The sequence below is a fragment of the Lactuca virosa genome, chromosome 9, assembly GCF_052849685.1.
Source record: "Lactuca virosa cultivar CGN04683 chromosome 9, Lactuca_virosa_CGN04683_v6, whole genome shotgun sequence".
NCBI lineage: Eukaryota > Viridiplantae > Streptophyta > Magnoliopsida > Asterales > Asteraceae > Lactuca > Lactuca virosa.
Window position 1 is genome coordinate 149441825 of NC_136434.1, and position 13403 is coordinate 149455227.

Genomic DNA, 13403 nt, shown 5'->3' on the forward strand with positions numbered 1-13403 from the left:
AGAGTTCTCCTACAACAATAGTTATCATGCGATCATTGACCGCCCTCCCTTCGTGATGTTGTATGGGAGGAAGTGCAGGACCCCGATATGTTGGGGCGAGGTTGGCCAGAGAGTAATGAGGAGCACTGAAGTAGTGCTCAAGACGACAGAGAGGATTCAGCAGGTCCGAAGCAGGCTCCAGACTGCTCAGAGTCGGCAAAAAAGTTATGCCGATAAGCGCCGATCAGACCTGGAGTTCCAGGTCGGGGATATGGTTCTCCTGAAGGTGTCGCCATGGAAGGGCGTTATCCGGTTCAGGAAGCGGGGCAAGTTTGGCCCCAGGTACATTGGACCGTTCAGGGTTATAGCCCGGGTGGGAAAGGTGGCGTATAGGCTGGATCTGCCAGCCGAACTCAGTCAGATCCACAACACTTTCCACGTTTCCCAGCTGCGAAAGTGCCTGGTGGACGACTCAGCAGTGGTGCCCTTGGAGGACATTCAGGTTGATGGCAGCCTGAATTACATCGAGCGACCTGTGGCGATCCTTGACCGGAAGTCGAAGGATCTGAGGAACAAGAGGGTGGAGCTCGTGAAGGTGCAATGGCAGCACCGGAAGGGCTCGGAATGGACTTAGGAGCCGGTGGACGAGATGATGGAGCATTACCCAGAGCTGCTTCAGGAACAAGCAGCAGACTTCGAGGACGAAGTCTAAAATAAGTAGGGGAGAATTGTAGCACCTGGTTCTTGGTACGTATTTCTTTTTATTTTTATCTAAGTGTTTTGCATTTTTGGCATTGGAATCGGCGAGTTGAAGGACCAACTCGCCGAGTAGAAGCGGGACGGGACGCGGGATTTAAGTGATGAACTCGGCGAGTCGGGTCCCGGACTCGACGAGTAGGCCCTGGCTGGACAACAACCCTAATATGAGGGTTTGCATCCTATTTAACCATCTCTTTCAGCCACCACTCGTCCCATTTGCTCCCAGAAGACCCCCATAGCAAACCCTAATCGTGTGAGTGAAGATCTAAGGCCTTTTGAGTGATTTTGGTGCTTTTGTGATCTAAGAAAGGAAGGAAAAGCTTGAAGAAATAAGAAGATGCTAGAGGGATCCGAGTTTGAGCATCTTCCACAGTGCATTTGAGGTATAAAGCTTATACCTTGCTCATTATTATTATAGATCTATTCTTGAAGGAAGTTAGGGCTTCTAAGAGCCATTTTGGCAACCAACCATGATTGCAAGCATGGTTGAGGGCTAGGGTTTCGGATCCAGGGTTCTTGAGGGACCCTAAGGCAGAAAGCAACTGTTTTAGAACCCATGGAAAGCCTCATGCATGTTGGGAGTTCCTTTTTGAGCCATTTGGGCTCATTCTTCCATGCATGCATGTAAAGTTTGTAACTTTACGTGCTAGATCGAACCTAGGGGCTTGGATCTATCTTTTGGTCAAAGGTTGTACATCAGAAATCGAGGATTTAGGGTGTGGACGTTATCGACTCGGCGAGTCCGTTCTTGGGACTCGACGAGTCCAAGGCATAAAGTCTCATATCTGTTGAGGGTCTAAAGAACTCAGTTGGGTGTTAGAAGGACTGTAGAAGGTCAGAAGGAGCGACCCAACGCATTGGACTTAGCCTTAGACCTGGAGTTCATGGGACTCGGCGAGTGCTAGAACAGACTCGGCGAGTCCAAGGCAATCTCCTTATGATTGAAGATGAACTCGACGAGTTGTTCATACAACTCGGCGAGTCGAGGTCAGGACTTGTTCATCTGATGAAGGTGAACTCAACAAGTTGTTCATACAACTCGGCGAGTCGGATGAAGGATCATTCAATGTTCATATAGAAGAGGAACTCGTCGAGTCATCGCCAAACTCGACGAGTCGAGTCATGGATGAGGTCGTGTAAAGGGTTAGGGACTCGACGAGTTGACGGCCCAACTCGGCGAGTCGGGTCAACTTGAAGTTGACTTTGACTTGGACTTGATTGGGGGTAAAATAGTCATTTTACCCTAAGAGTAGATGTCAGTTTCTGACTGAGTGTTTTGTGGGGATTGTAGCCGGAGGATTTCCGGAGCAGCAAGCAGACAGAGACTTCCCACACGGATTATCAGCAGCTACTTGTTCGAGGTGAGTTACCTTCCAGTAACGGTGGGTCTACGGCCACAATGCCGGCCCACCAGTAGGAGTTGTATGTTAGATGATTGTCTTTGTGATATCATTTAGGTTTGCTACTACCTGATATGTTATATGCTGGCATGATATGTTATATGCGATAGTAGTAGAGTTCAGTTGTTATGACCGAAGGGTAGGCCAGACACCCCAGATATGTCTGACAGTATGTGATTATATGTTTATATGCTGACATGATATGTTATATGTGATAGCGGTAGTAGGAGGGGAATAGTGCCCAAGTTTGGTTGTTAGGACCGAAGGGTAGTTCGGACACCCCAGATATGTCTGATAGTATGTTATGTTATGATATATGTGATAGTAGCAGTAGGGGGTGGAATAGTCCCCGAGGGTCGGTTGTTAGGACCGACGGGTAGGTCAGCACCCCAGAATGGCTTGACATGGGTAGGTCAGCACCCCAGAATGGCTTGACACGGGTAGGACGACACCCCAGAATGGCCGTACGGGTAGGTCGGCACCCCAGAACGGCCGTACCGGGTAGGTCGGGCACCCCAGAATTGCCCGACAGTATATATGCTATGTGATTGTATGGTATGTTGTACGATGAGGAAACTCACTAAGCTTCGTGCTTACAGTTTACAATTTTGGTTTCAGGTACCTCTTCAGCGAAGGGGAAGGAGCTGGCGCGGTAGCGGCACATCATACACACACATGTTGGTTTTCCGCACTAGAATTTCTTGGGATTGTACTCTGACATTAATTTCTGCTTTTGTGAATGGTTTTCAGACATGAGTTGTGGTTTTTATGAAAAGTTATGATTAGATGGTGTTTTTCTTATAAATGTTTTTACAAGTCAATTAATTAAAAATAAAATTTTTGGACTTTAAAATTGGGTCGTTACACAAATGCATACTACCAACATGATTCTAATTGTATTTGCACAAGGTGATAATCCAAAGGTCCAAACAAATGTAGCCTCACATAGTGTTTTGTATGACATCTTTTGGAACATGATGATCCAAAGGTCCAAACAAATGTAGCCTCACATAGTGTATTGTATGACATACCGTGTTTGAACATGATAATCCAAAGGTCCAAACACTAATTCGATCAACAGTATATAACAATAATAAGAACAAAAAAAATCTACGTGAGGGTTTTTGGCTTTGGTGCTTCAATGTCTTGTTGAAGCACATAAGGTGAAGCTCCAATAAATTTGTTTTGTTGTGATTGTGATTGTGATTGTGAAGTAAATCTTAACCTAAGAAGCAATGAATTAGTCATCACACCAATCGAGCTCAAACCCATGAGGGCCCCAGCAATTGAGGGAGTAAGCATCACCCCTGTCAATGGCAATAAAGTTCCCGCAGCAATTGGAATGCCAACCTAAAAAAGTTCATAATCATATTAGGGCCAAATACTACTTCACATTTTATCTTTTAGGGTGATTAAAATAAACCATTATACTTTTTTTAACGAGTAATTTATGTTTTTGGTCCCTGAGATAGCTGGTTTTTGCAATTTTGCTCCCAAATATATAGTCATTTTACTTGGAACATGAACCAAAACGTTACAAAAACCTCAAATAAGGACCAATATTGTAAAAGGAAACTTTTGGGGACCAAATTTGAAAAATCAGCTCTAGTCAAGGACCAAAAAGGTTAATTATTCTTTTCTTACGGTCAAAAAATAATTCTGGGTATTTAGTTTGAATAAAAAACAAAAAAGAGGGATAGAATTTGCAATGAATAAACTATAACTTACAATATTGTACCCAAAAGCCCACCAAAGATTTTGCTTCACAGTCTTCATTGTTTGTCTACTAAGCTCCAATGCATCAATCAACTGCAAAATTAAGGGGCATTTACGTCATTTGCCATGCTATGCTATTTTTAACCAACAAAAGTAAAAAACCTTTACCTGTGATATTTTGTTACCCATGAGCACAATCGAGGCGACCTCACTAGCAGCCCCAACACCACCACCTATGGCAACTCCAACATGTGATTCCGCCAATGCGGCGGCATCATTGATTCCGTCCCCAACCATGGAAACAACATTCCGGTTGTCCTTCTGGAGTTGACTTATAAACTTACTTTTCTCATCCGGTTTAACTCCATACAACACCTATTCATGAAATAATATTATCATGATTTTTTTTTTAAATTGATTAAAAATTGTTGTGTTATTATTATTGTTATTTATTACCTGTTGTTTAGGGATTCCGACGACTGATGCGACATATTGAGCTGAACTTTTTTTATCACCAGAAAGTAAGTATACATTGATGCCTTGACTAGTCAAAGATTGAATAACATGTGCAGCATCTTCTCTTATTTGATCTTCAACATAAATAAGACCTGCAAGAACACCATCTATTCCTACATACACCACTGATTGGTTTTTGAACTCTTCTGTTTCCACAAATGGGTTTTCATCAACTCCATGCCTGTCATATCACAAATAGCAACCTACTTTCATCATTTCTTCCTATTATTTACAGCATAATATTTCCATTTTTTTTTTCTTATTATACCTTCTAACCCATTCCAATGTTCCAACAGAAACTATCTTCTTCCCAATTGAGGCTACTGCACCAGAACCAGGTTCCTCCATATATGTTCCATCATCAGCCTGCATACCATTCACAAATTAATCAATCACATTTAAAAAAGAAAAAATAGTGATTTAATTTCAGTAAGGGCAAAACAGTAATTTTGATAAGGTACCTTTACATCGGGACATTTAGCAACCTTAGCAGCTTCCCGGATAGCTTTTCCAATTGGATGTATTGTATTGGATTCAACAGCAGCAGCTAACTTCAGAACATCATTTTCAGACCATGTTTCTGTTGAACTTAGCCTGCACTATAGTTGTTTATATTAAACTTAACTGTAAAATTATAGAAGCTAAAAGATTAGAACTTAACTGTAACTCGGAATATTCTTGGGGTGTTTTTGTGAGTATTTTTGTGACAACAGGTTTACCGATTGTTAATGTCCCTGTTTTGTCAAAAACAATTGTGTTGACTTGAGAGAATTTTTCTAAAATACTTCCACCACGTAAAAGTAATCCTCTTGTAGCACCAAGTGAAGTTCCCACCTACACAATATATATAAATATCGAGGGTATTATGGTCTTTTAAAAAAAGAAAGGAAATATATCGGACAAAAGGGTTTACCAGCACAGCAGTTGGTGTTGCTAAACCCAATGCACATGGACAAGCAACAACCTGCATACAGTTACAGACAACACAAGTTAAGTTGGAGTTGGACTTCCATTAAATGATTATTATAGAATTTAAAACAAAGCAAATTTTTATTTTTAAACTAATAGAAGGATAATAATAAATACCAAAACACTACAAGAGAGCTGCAAAGCTAATGACATGGCACTTCCATGGTGAAGAGTGGCTGGTAAAATACGCGCACCAAAAGTGCTCCAGAACATAAATGTTGCAGCAGAGATTGCCATTACACCATAAGTAAAGTGTCCAGCAACCTATTAATATTTAATATAAAGAGATTGTTATTTATGAATATGATAACATAAATGAAAATTACGAAAATGACCTTGTCAGCAAGACGTTGAACGGGAGCCTCTCTACTCTGAGCTTCTTCCACCAATCTAACAATGTCCCCCATGAATGTTTCACCTCCAGGCCTTTGTACTTCAACTGTTAGTGCTCCATTAAGGTTTATACTTCCTGCTGACACTTCAGCCTAAAAAACACACATCAAATCATTCAAAATCACTATTATTATTATTATTATTATTATTATTATTATTATTATTATTATTATATGTTCTTTGAGGATGAAACTATCATTACCCCTGGAAGCTTAGTGACAGGGAGTGGCTCCCCAGTGAAACTTGACTCATCCACTGTGCTTCTGCCAGCTGTCACTATTCCATCAGCAGGAACACGATCCTGAATAATAATAATAAACATAACATTTTGTAAATGAATAACAGTATTTTATATTACAGAAATTAATAACTTTTTACTTACTCCAGGTAGTACAACAATTTTATCTCCAACAGAAAGACTGTCACAAGGAACATCGACTGTTGAGGTTGACTTTTCAACATCATCACCATCCACTAAAAGGCGAGCTTTTGGTGGAAGAACATTAAGAAGCCCTGTCATATCACTAGTTGCCTTAATCTTAGCTCTTTGTTCAAGATTCCTTCCCAATAAAACAAATGCTATCAACATAATCGGTTCTTCAAAGAATACTTTCCAACCCTATACAAAAAAATAAATCAAGATTCATGTTTTCAAGAAATGTAAAGACCTGATTTTTTTTTTAACACAGTGATAGTGATAGTGATTACCAGTTTTGGTATTAGAGCTGCGAATGAGCTAACGGTAAATGACGAGATTGCCCCTAGACCGACTAATGTGTTCATGTTTGGAGTGCCCCTCATTAGACTTTTCATACCATCAATTATAAGCTGGCGTCCTGGAACTAGTAATGTGAATAAAGATAAAGATAAGTGGAAACCAGTGGAATGCATTGCATGGATCCACCAAGCTTTGGCTCCAATGAAATGGGAGACATGTCCAAACAGACATACAGCACATAAAGCCCAAGATACTGCAAGTCCTCTACCTGTTAATAGAAAAATATTTAATCCAAAACATTTAGAGATGATCTTTTATCCTAAATGATTAAAAATTACAATGAGGGTGCTATCTAAGAACATACCACTTTCTTTTAATTGCTTCCGCTTTTCTTCCACCTTTTTTTGAAATACTTGGAAGGCACTCTCTTTCTTGGAATCTGCAAATAGTAGGCAAAAAAGGATAGTTAAAGAACCATTGCATGTCATCCATTGATAACAGGGGTAAAATCATCATTATCACATATTACACAAGACTTTTAGCTTTGGTTGAGACCAAAAAGGTATACAATTGTCTGCTTGATGAAAGTAAAACACAACGTAATTGTCAAAGAAACGAATCACAAACATGTAATGCAGAAATGATGCTAATTAGGATTTAACTTTAAAGGATTAGAAGCTAATTTCATGAGAGTATGAAAACAGAAGGAGGGAGAGTGAGAATTCCTTAGATTTTGGGCAGAGCACTCCTGTAATTTTGGAGCAAACATTTCAATTCAATGCTCTAACAATTCACCAAACAAGAATATAACAAAACCAATGCTAAGATAAGATATGATCTATTATATATGAGAACATCAAAATTTTGTAGCACCACAAGGAGACAAATGGTAATTGGTATATCTTATTTCAAGCTAGAAAAAGTGATACAATTCGATGACCATAAAACAATGATCACCATGTGGTACAAATGTGCAATAACACTTTTGAAGAAGTGAGATTTTCTAGTTTCTACTACATAAAATGAAGAAAAAAAAAAAAAAATGAGGAAATCTGACTAAGTAAACCATCCAAAATGTAAGGGTGCTCCTGCAGTAGATTTTCCTCCTTGCAAACAAGACTCGCCTATGGACAGAAAAACTAAATTAAAATTGACTCAGAAATTGAACTACCTTTTCAAAGATAGATTTTTGAAATTTTCTTATGAAGGAAACTTATTGAAAATATTAAAAAGTCTAGGTGACAAGGACATACCACGGAGGAAAATAGTTGCTCTTACAAGAATCCTTTGCATTATTAAGATGGCACTCCTTCAGTTTCAGCCTCACCTGCCAGTTACCCACCATTTGTCAAAAATTTCAACTATATAATTAAATTGTCAATTGGGGTTAAAATGTTTGAATGTAATGGTTCTAGCTATGAAAAAAATCCATTTTTTTCCCACTGAAACTAATGTGATCACTCTAACGACAATGCAAAGATTCTTGTAAGACAACCAAGCCCAAATGGATCCCTGTAGCCTTAAACTTGACCAAAAACAAAAAAGGGAAAAACAAAAACAAGCAAAAGAGAAATAAGGGGGGAAAAGGCAAGAAAGGTATAAAGCATCATTGTAAGCATAAAATTCTGCATATACTTTTGAACCAATTCCTAATTCCTAATTCCTGAAGGGATACAAAATATGTAATACCACAATGAATTTAAAAGTTACAGTGAAGAAGATACTGACCTCTAAGGTTAGACTTAAATCCACAAGTTGTCAAATGTTTTGCAAGTTCTTCTCCCAAGACTTTTTGCCAGTTTGGTGAATCCTTGGCTTCAGATACAGGCCATACAATTGCTGTCTCTGTTGTAAGATTCACACTTGCAGAAGATACCAATGGCTGTGAAAATATGAAGTATTTTTAAGCACACAAATAAAAAATCATAAGCATGAAAGGCATGTAGAACAGTAAAAGTGCTTACTTGACTCTCCAAAATTCTTTTTACACTTGCAGCACACCCTCCACAGGTCATACCCTGACAGAGAAGATGCCTTATCAATTATCATGATCAATAACAACAGTAAGCAAAACGAATGCTAAAGGGATAATAAATGCTTACAAAAACATCTAGAATGATCACATCAGACGAAACACCAGAAGCATCAGTAACGATCGGATTCACCTTAACCTCCCCACCATCACCACCTCCGCCGCCGCCTCCTCCTTCACTATGCGTACCTCCTCCAATTCCCCCACCGCCGGAAAGTGAGGCGAAAGAACTAGCAGAGGTAGAGCTCGAAACACACTCCACACGATACCTCAACAAAGGCACTCCACCGCCAACATTCCTCAAGCCAAACAACGGGTATGCAGAAGCAAACTTACTCGATGATCTCCGGAACTCAGACTTGGTGGCAATTGTAGTCCGTCGAATATGGAAAAGTGCGAGCTGACTTCTGAGCGTTTGAGCACCGGTAACAGAGTGATTTAGGGTTTTGGATAAACCGAATACAGCGGTGGCTGTAGTCGCTGACAATGTTGACTCCATTGGTTCGATCTTGGTTGGATTGAGGGAAGAATCAAAGAGTAACGAGCATCTCTTGTACACACCTACCACAGGGTCTTTGAAAACCCTAGCAATTTAGTAATTACTGCAACGTTATCTGCTGCAACTAATTTTATTCAAATTGATAAGAACCTTGAATTCAGAGCAATCTCAAACAGGCTGGATGCAATATATATAGTAGTAGTAATTGTACAAGTTTGATCCATGTTTTACACGTGTCCTTTTTAAATTTTGTATATCACAACCCACCTACCACGCTCAGTGGATCCAAACACAAGCGAAGCAGTTAAGCAAGACTTCCCATTGATTAAACGGTTTGTTGTCGATGGTTAGGTTTCCGTTTGAAAGACAACACAAAAATTGAATATGAAAATTATATTTTATTTATAGGAAGTTAAAAACTATAGATATTAAAATACTTTCTAATAAATATATTACTATCAAATAAATAGGTATTAAAATTGAAAAGAAAAACACTACCAATCCTATCTTTACCATGTGTATTGGTCATAAGATTCATTGCTAGCCGATTTTTTTTTCTAACTTATTAAGATTTTTATATTTTATGTTATAGGTAATCGATTGTAAACTATTTTCTTTTTAAATATTATTTTTTCACTTACACACTAAATTCTACTCATTAATTATTAAAATATTTTTTATACTTTTATTATTTATCATCAAACCAATTAAACTTATAATGACTTCAAGTTCTATAATAAAATTGATCTTTACAAAACAATAAAAATGACAATTTACTTCCATTGACATACGACCATAAGGTTTTTTTTTTTTATGATATTTCCTGAATATCTAATAATTATAACATAAAATGGTAATGATATGTTCATATGCTTAAAATACTAGACTACATGCATGTGTGGAAAAAAATGAAAGTTGCATAGTTTTTAATAGTAAAAAAGTGTTTGATAAAAATAGTTGTAGGTTTTTTAAGATATATAACTACATAATAGGAAATTTGAATAGAAATAAATTTGAATAAAAATTTAAATTGAAACATAGAACCTAAAAATGAAAGCTTTCTGATTAGATCCAAGGGTCTACCCACCGTTCACTTTTTATTCAGCATCATCTCATTTTTCCTTCGGTATCATTTCACTTTTCAAAACCCAGTAAATTGTCACATTTCGCTTCACTTTATTTTTTATTTTATTTTAAAATATATTTTATACAAATATTATATTTTTTTGTAGGGAATGAAAAACCAAAAATAACCATAATTAATCATTTTCTTTCTCTCTTTGTCCCTCTCAACATTTTAATTATTTAAAAATCTATTTTTTATTCAAATAATTAATAAGGAATATAATGATGTGGAGTGACGACTATACCAAGCTTATGTAGTAGTAGTATGATGATGAGATAACAGTGACATGACACTCAACCAGATAGTTTTAGACAAAATATGGTAGAAAGGTATTACGGTGTGGTGTGTTGATGTAAAGTAGGATGAGATGATGGGAGGCAGAGGAAGAGCATGATCTTTTATCAATTAACATATCTTATTTAAGAAAAAAAATAATCAAAATTCATCAAATACACACGAATGATTATCCAATTACTAGAACTTCATAGAATAAAAAACACATCCAAGCACAATCTCATACACCGATCTTATTGCACCTAATCGTCTTATTCTAAACATTAAAAATATTACATTTTCACTATCAATACACACTACCCCAGCTACAAAGAATCCATACATATTCATATTATTTCGTTTATAAGAAACTAAAGCAAGGAAAATAAATTTGTATCAATTCATTTATTATGATAGTCGTGATAAATGAGTCCACCCCCACAAAATTTAAAACTAAAGTCAAAAGATTTAAAAAGAACCAATAAGAAATTCTATTGTTATAATCACTAAAAAACATATCAAATCATGTTTACTTTATGGCGATGAAAAAAAAAATCTACATGCATTAAAAAAAATTACAATTTAACTAGAATCATATATTTCCTTTTTGAACATTTGAGTCGTAATCATAAATAACAATGAGTTAAATTACAACTTCTCATCAGATTCCATCGGAATGAAAAAAAATAAATACAGGAATAAAATTCCTTCAAGAATGGTCTTTTTCCATTCCATCATGCAAAACAAACAACTACTTTTTTATTCCAATGGAATAACCCATTCCATTCTGCAAAACAAAGAATGGAATCAACCATTCCGTTCCTTTCCCAATTCCATCATACTAAAGCTTATTTTTTGGCCTTGATGGTTCCATCGACCATCTCGGAGGAATAATTTTATAATCTTCCACTGGTTTCTTCTCTTTCTCCACCTCATCATTTTCCAATACGTCTTTTGGAAACGCATTCGGATTGGTCTTAATACACCTTTGTAATGCCACAAACGGAATCACACAATCCGACCCTTTCTCTTCAGCCGTGCTCTTCAAAAAACATAAAAAGGCATCCGAAAACTGGGACCCACATGGCCCACTCCTAAGGTTTTGAATACAAGGGCATTCTAGTGCTTTTTGAGCTTTGGCTTCTATAGACAAAGTTTCATCCTCATTCCCAAATGCCGCGGCTTCCGCAAGTAATGATTCCATTGAAGGGGGAGAAGATGATTCCGATTCCGATCCTGATTCCGGTTCTGATTCCTCCCTTTTTGGATTGTGTTTGGGGGAATCAATGGACTTGCTTTGATCTTGGCCCATTTTGTATTAGCGTAGAGAAAAAAACTGAAAATTAGAGATATGTCTTGGTAAACTATATTAGGGTGTTTCTTTTTTACTTAATACAGAAGGAACGACCTAACAAAGGGGAATGAGATTTCCCCTTTAAAATTCCTAACTTCTTACAAATTTACCTTCATTTATTTTTTACTTCCATTTCCACAATTGTGTATTTATTTTCTCAATAATATTTTTAAATATTATTAAGCCCCGTTTGGTAAAAATAAGCTAGCTTATTGTAATTTAAAACCACAAAAATAGCTTAATTTAGCTTATGAACTAGCTTTTGAGAAACTACTTTGAGATAGCTTTTGATAAGCTTATGATGCTTTTTCAAAAATATTCCAAATATGCCCTTAATTATATCTATTCTTTTTTCTTTTAAATATATATATCTAAATGTCCATTTAAGTCATTTTACATTTCAATCTAGCTCATAAGCTACTTTTTACCAAATACTATTAATTCATAAGCTAGTTTATCAGCTACCAACTAGCTTTTCAGCTAATGCGCCAAACATGGCCTTAATGGGAAGATAATAGAAACATGCCTAATGTCCATATCACTTGTCACCACTTCCTTGTAAGCATGCGTGATATGAAAAGATTCAAATGATTGTTCAAAGTCCAACGAGATAGCTAATAGAAATCAAACAACAGTATCATTTTTCTGAAGAAAAAAAACAACAATTGTGGGTTTTGAAGTTTGATCCACTAAAAAAGCAAAAGTCCTCCTTATATGGATTAAAATCTTTCAAATCTTTGATTTTAAAGCATATCTAAGCCCATTTCAAAATATAACACTGCAATCCGCTGTTTATGTTCTACATCGTGTAAATTAAAGATGACTTTGTTGATGCAAAAGACAAAAGAAATCTCTTACTTTGTTAGTCTAATATACGAACACACAAGTTCTGTAACTTGGTAAACTGTTTTGTTTAAGTTGTGTTTGTAGATATCTCAAAAACACATAAAATATTTTTAGTCAACTCTATCGTTTTCATGATTTGTAACTAATCTTTTAAGTTCTTACCAAATATAATCTAACAGTTATATTGCATTCGGATCTAGCATGTATATTGATTTACAACTTTTTGGAAACAAGATCTAAATCAATTTCACAGGTATTCCGTTGGACATAAAAGTTTTCTTTTCTTATTTTCTTTCCGAGCGAAGGGATCAGTGATCGAGACCCAGAAAGATCGAGAGCGACAGAGGGAAGAAGGAATACCTGTTTCTTGACGGCGGATTCTGGAAGTTGTATCGATGAGAAAATCCGAACCTTGGAGAAAATAATACCAAAAAAGCTGGGGGATTCGGGATTGTGCAGGGAGGAAGGGTTTTAGGGATTTAGGGATTTGTGGTTATACGTTTTTCATAATACGTAGAAAAAAGTTGTATATATACGTTTTGTATTTAATCTTTTGAGTAAATTCCAAATTTGGTCCTCGTTGTTATGTGGTTTTTAAATCAACTTAGTGTAACCCTGATATATTCTTTTGTCAAATATCTAAGGAACATCTATTTTGTTGTTAAACTAATACAAAAGTACCTTTATGCTCTTCTTGTTATATCAATTGTATTATGTAGGTCCTATTCACCCTTCACCTTGTGTATGGTTCATATAGTAACCAGGGACGGTTTTAAGGGGTTCCCGGTGTGGCACCGACAACCCCTAACTTTTCTGACCGCAG

The 13403-nt window shown here is 36.8% G+C and overlaps 2 protein-coding genes across 2 annotated transcripts; both read right to left on the reverse strand.

The window, feature by feature from the left end:
- Positions 1-3051: 3051 nt before the first annotated feature.
- Positions 3052-9168, reverse strand: PAA1 (P-type ATP-ase 1). The gene is made up of 17 exons (XM_079070591.1): positions 8553-9168; positions 8415-8468; positions 8179-8332; positions 6815-6889; positions 6441-6718; positions 6115-6351; positions 5935-6033; positions 5675-5824; positions 5457-5603; positions 5284-5334; positions 5032-5204; positions 4832-4964; positions 4639-4736; positions 4311-4551; positions 4023-4229; positions 3867-3947; positions 3052-3488 (listed from the first exon to the last, which is right to left on the reverse strand). Exons 1-17 carry the CDS (start codon positions 8979-8981, stop codon positions 3249-3251), a joined length of 2847 nt encoding a protein of 948 aa, XP_078926717.1. The 5' UTR covers positions 8982-9168; the 3' UTR covers positions 3052-3248.
- A 1787-nt stretch (positions 9169-10955) lies between these two features.
- Positions 10956-13097, reverse strand: MIA40 (Cox19-like CHCH family protein). The gene is made up of 2 exons (XM_079074675.1): positions 12941-13097; positions 10956-11716 (listed from the first exon to the last, which is right to left on the reverse strand). The coding sequence occupies exon 2, from the start codon at positions 11690-11692 to the stop codon at positions 11222-11224; it is 471 nt and encodes a 156-aa protein (XP_078930801.1). The 5' UTR covers positions 11693-11716; positions 12941-13097; the 3' UTR covers positions 10956-11221.
- Between the last annotated feature and the right edge of the window lie 306 nt (positions 13098-13403).

What these genes read in the sequence shown, in the direction of transcription:
- PAA1 (XM_079070591.1), bottom strand. Translation starts at nt 8,981, where the DNA reads ATGGAGTCAACATTGTCAGCGACTACAGCCACCGCTGTATTCGGTTTA. An exon ending in ATTTAAGTCTAACCTTAGAG is followed by an intron (nt 6,890 to 8,178) that starts GTCAGTATCTTC and finishes TACTATTTGCAG; the next exon opens with ATTCCAAGAAAGAGAGTGCC. An exon ending in TGGGTAACAAAATATCACAG is followed by an intron (nt 3,948 to 4,022) that starts GTAAAGGTTTTT and finishes TTAATTTTGCAG; the next exon opens with TTGATTGATGCATTGGAGCT.
- MIA40 (XM_079074675.1), bottom strand. Translation starts at nt 11,692, where the DNA reads ATGGGCCAAGATCAAAGCAAGTCCATTGATTCCCCCAAACACAATCCA.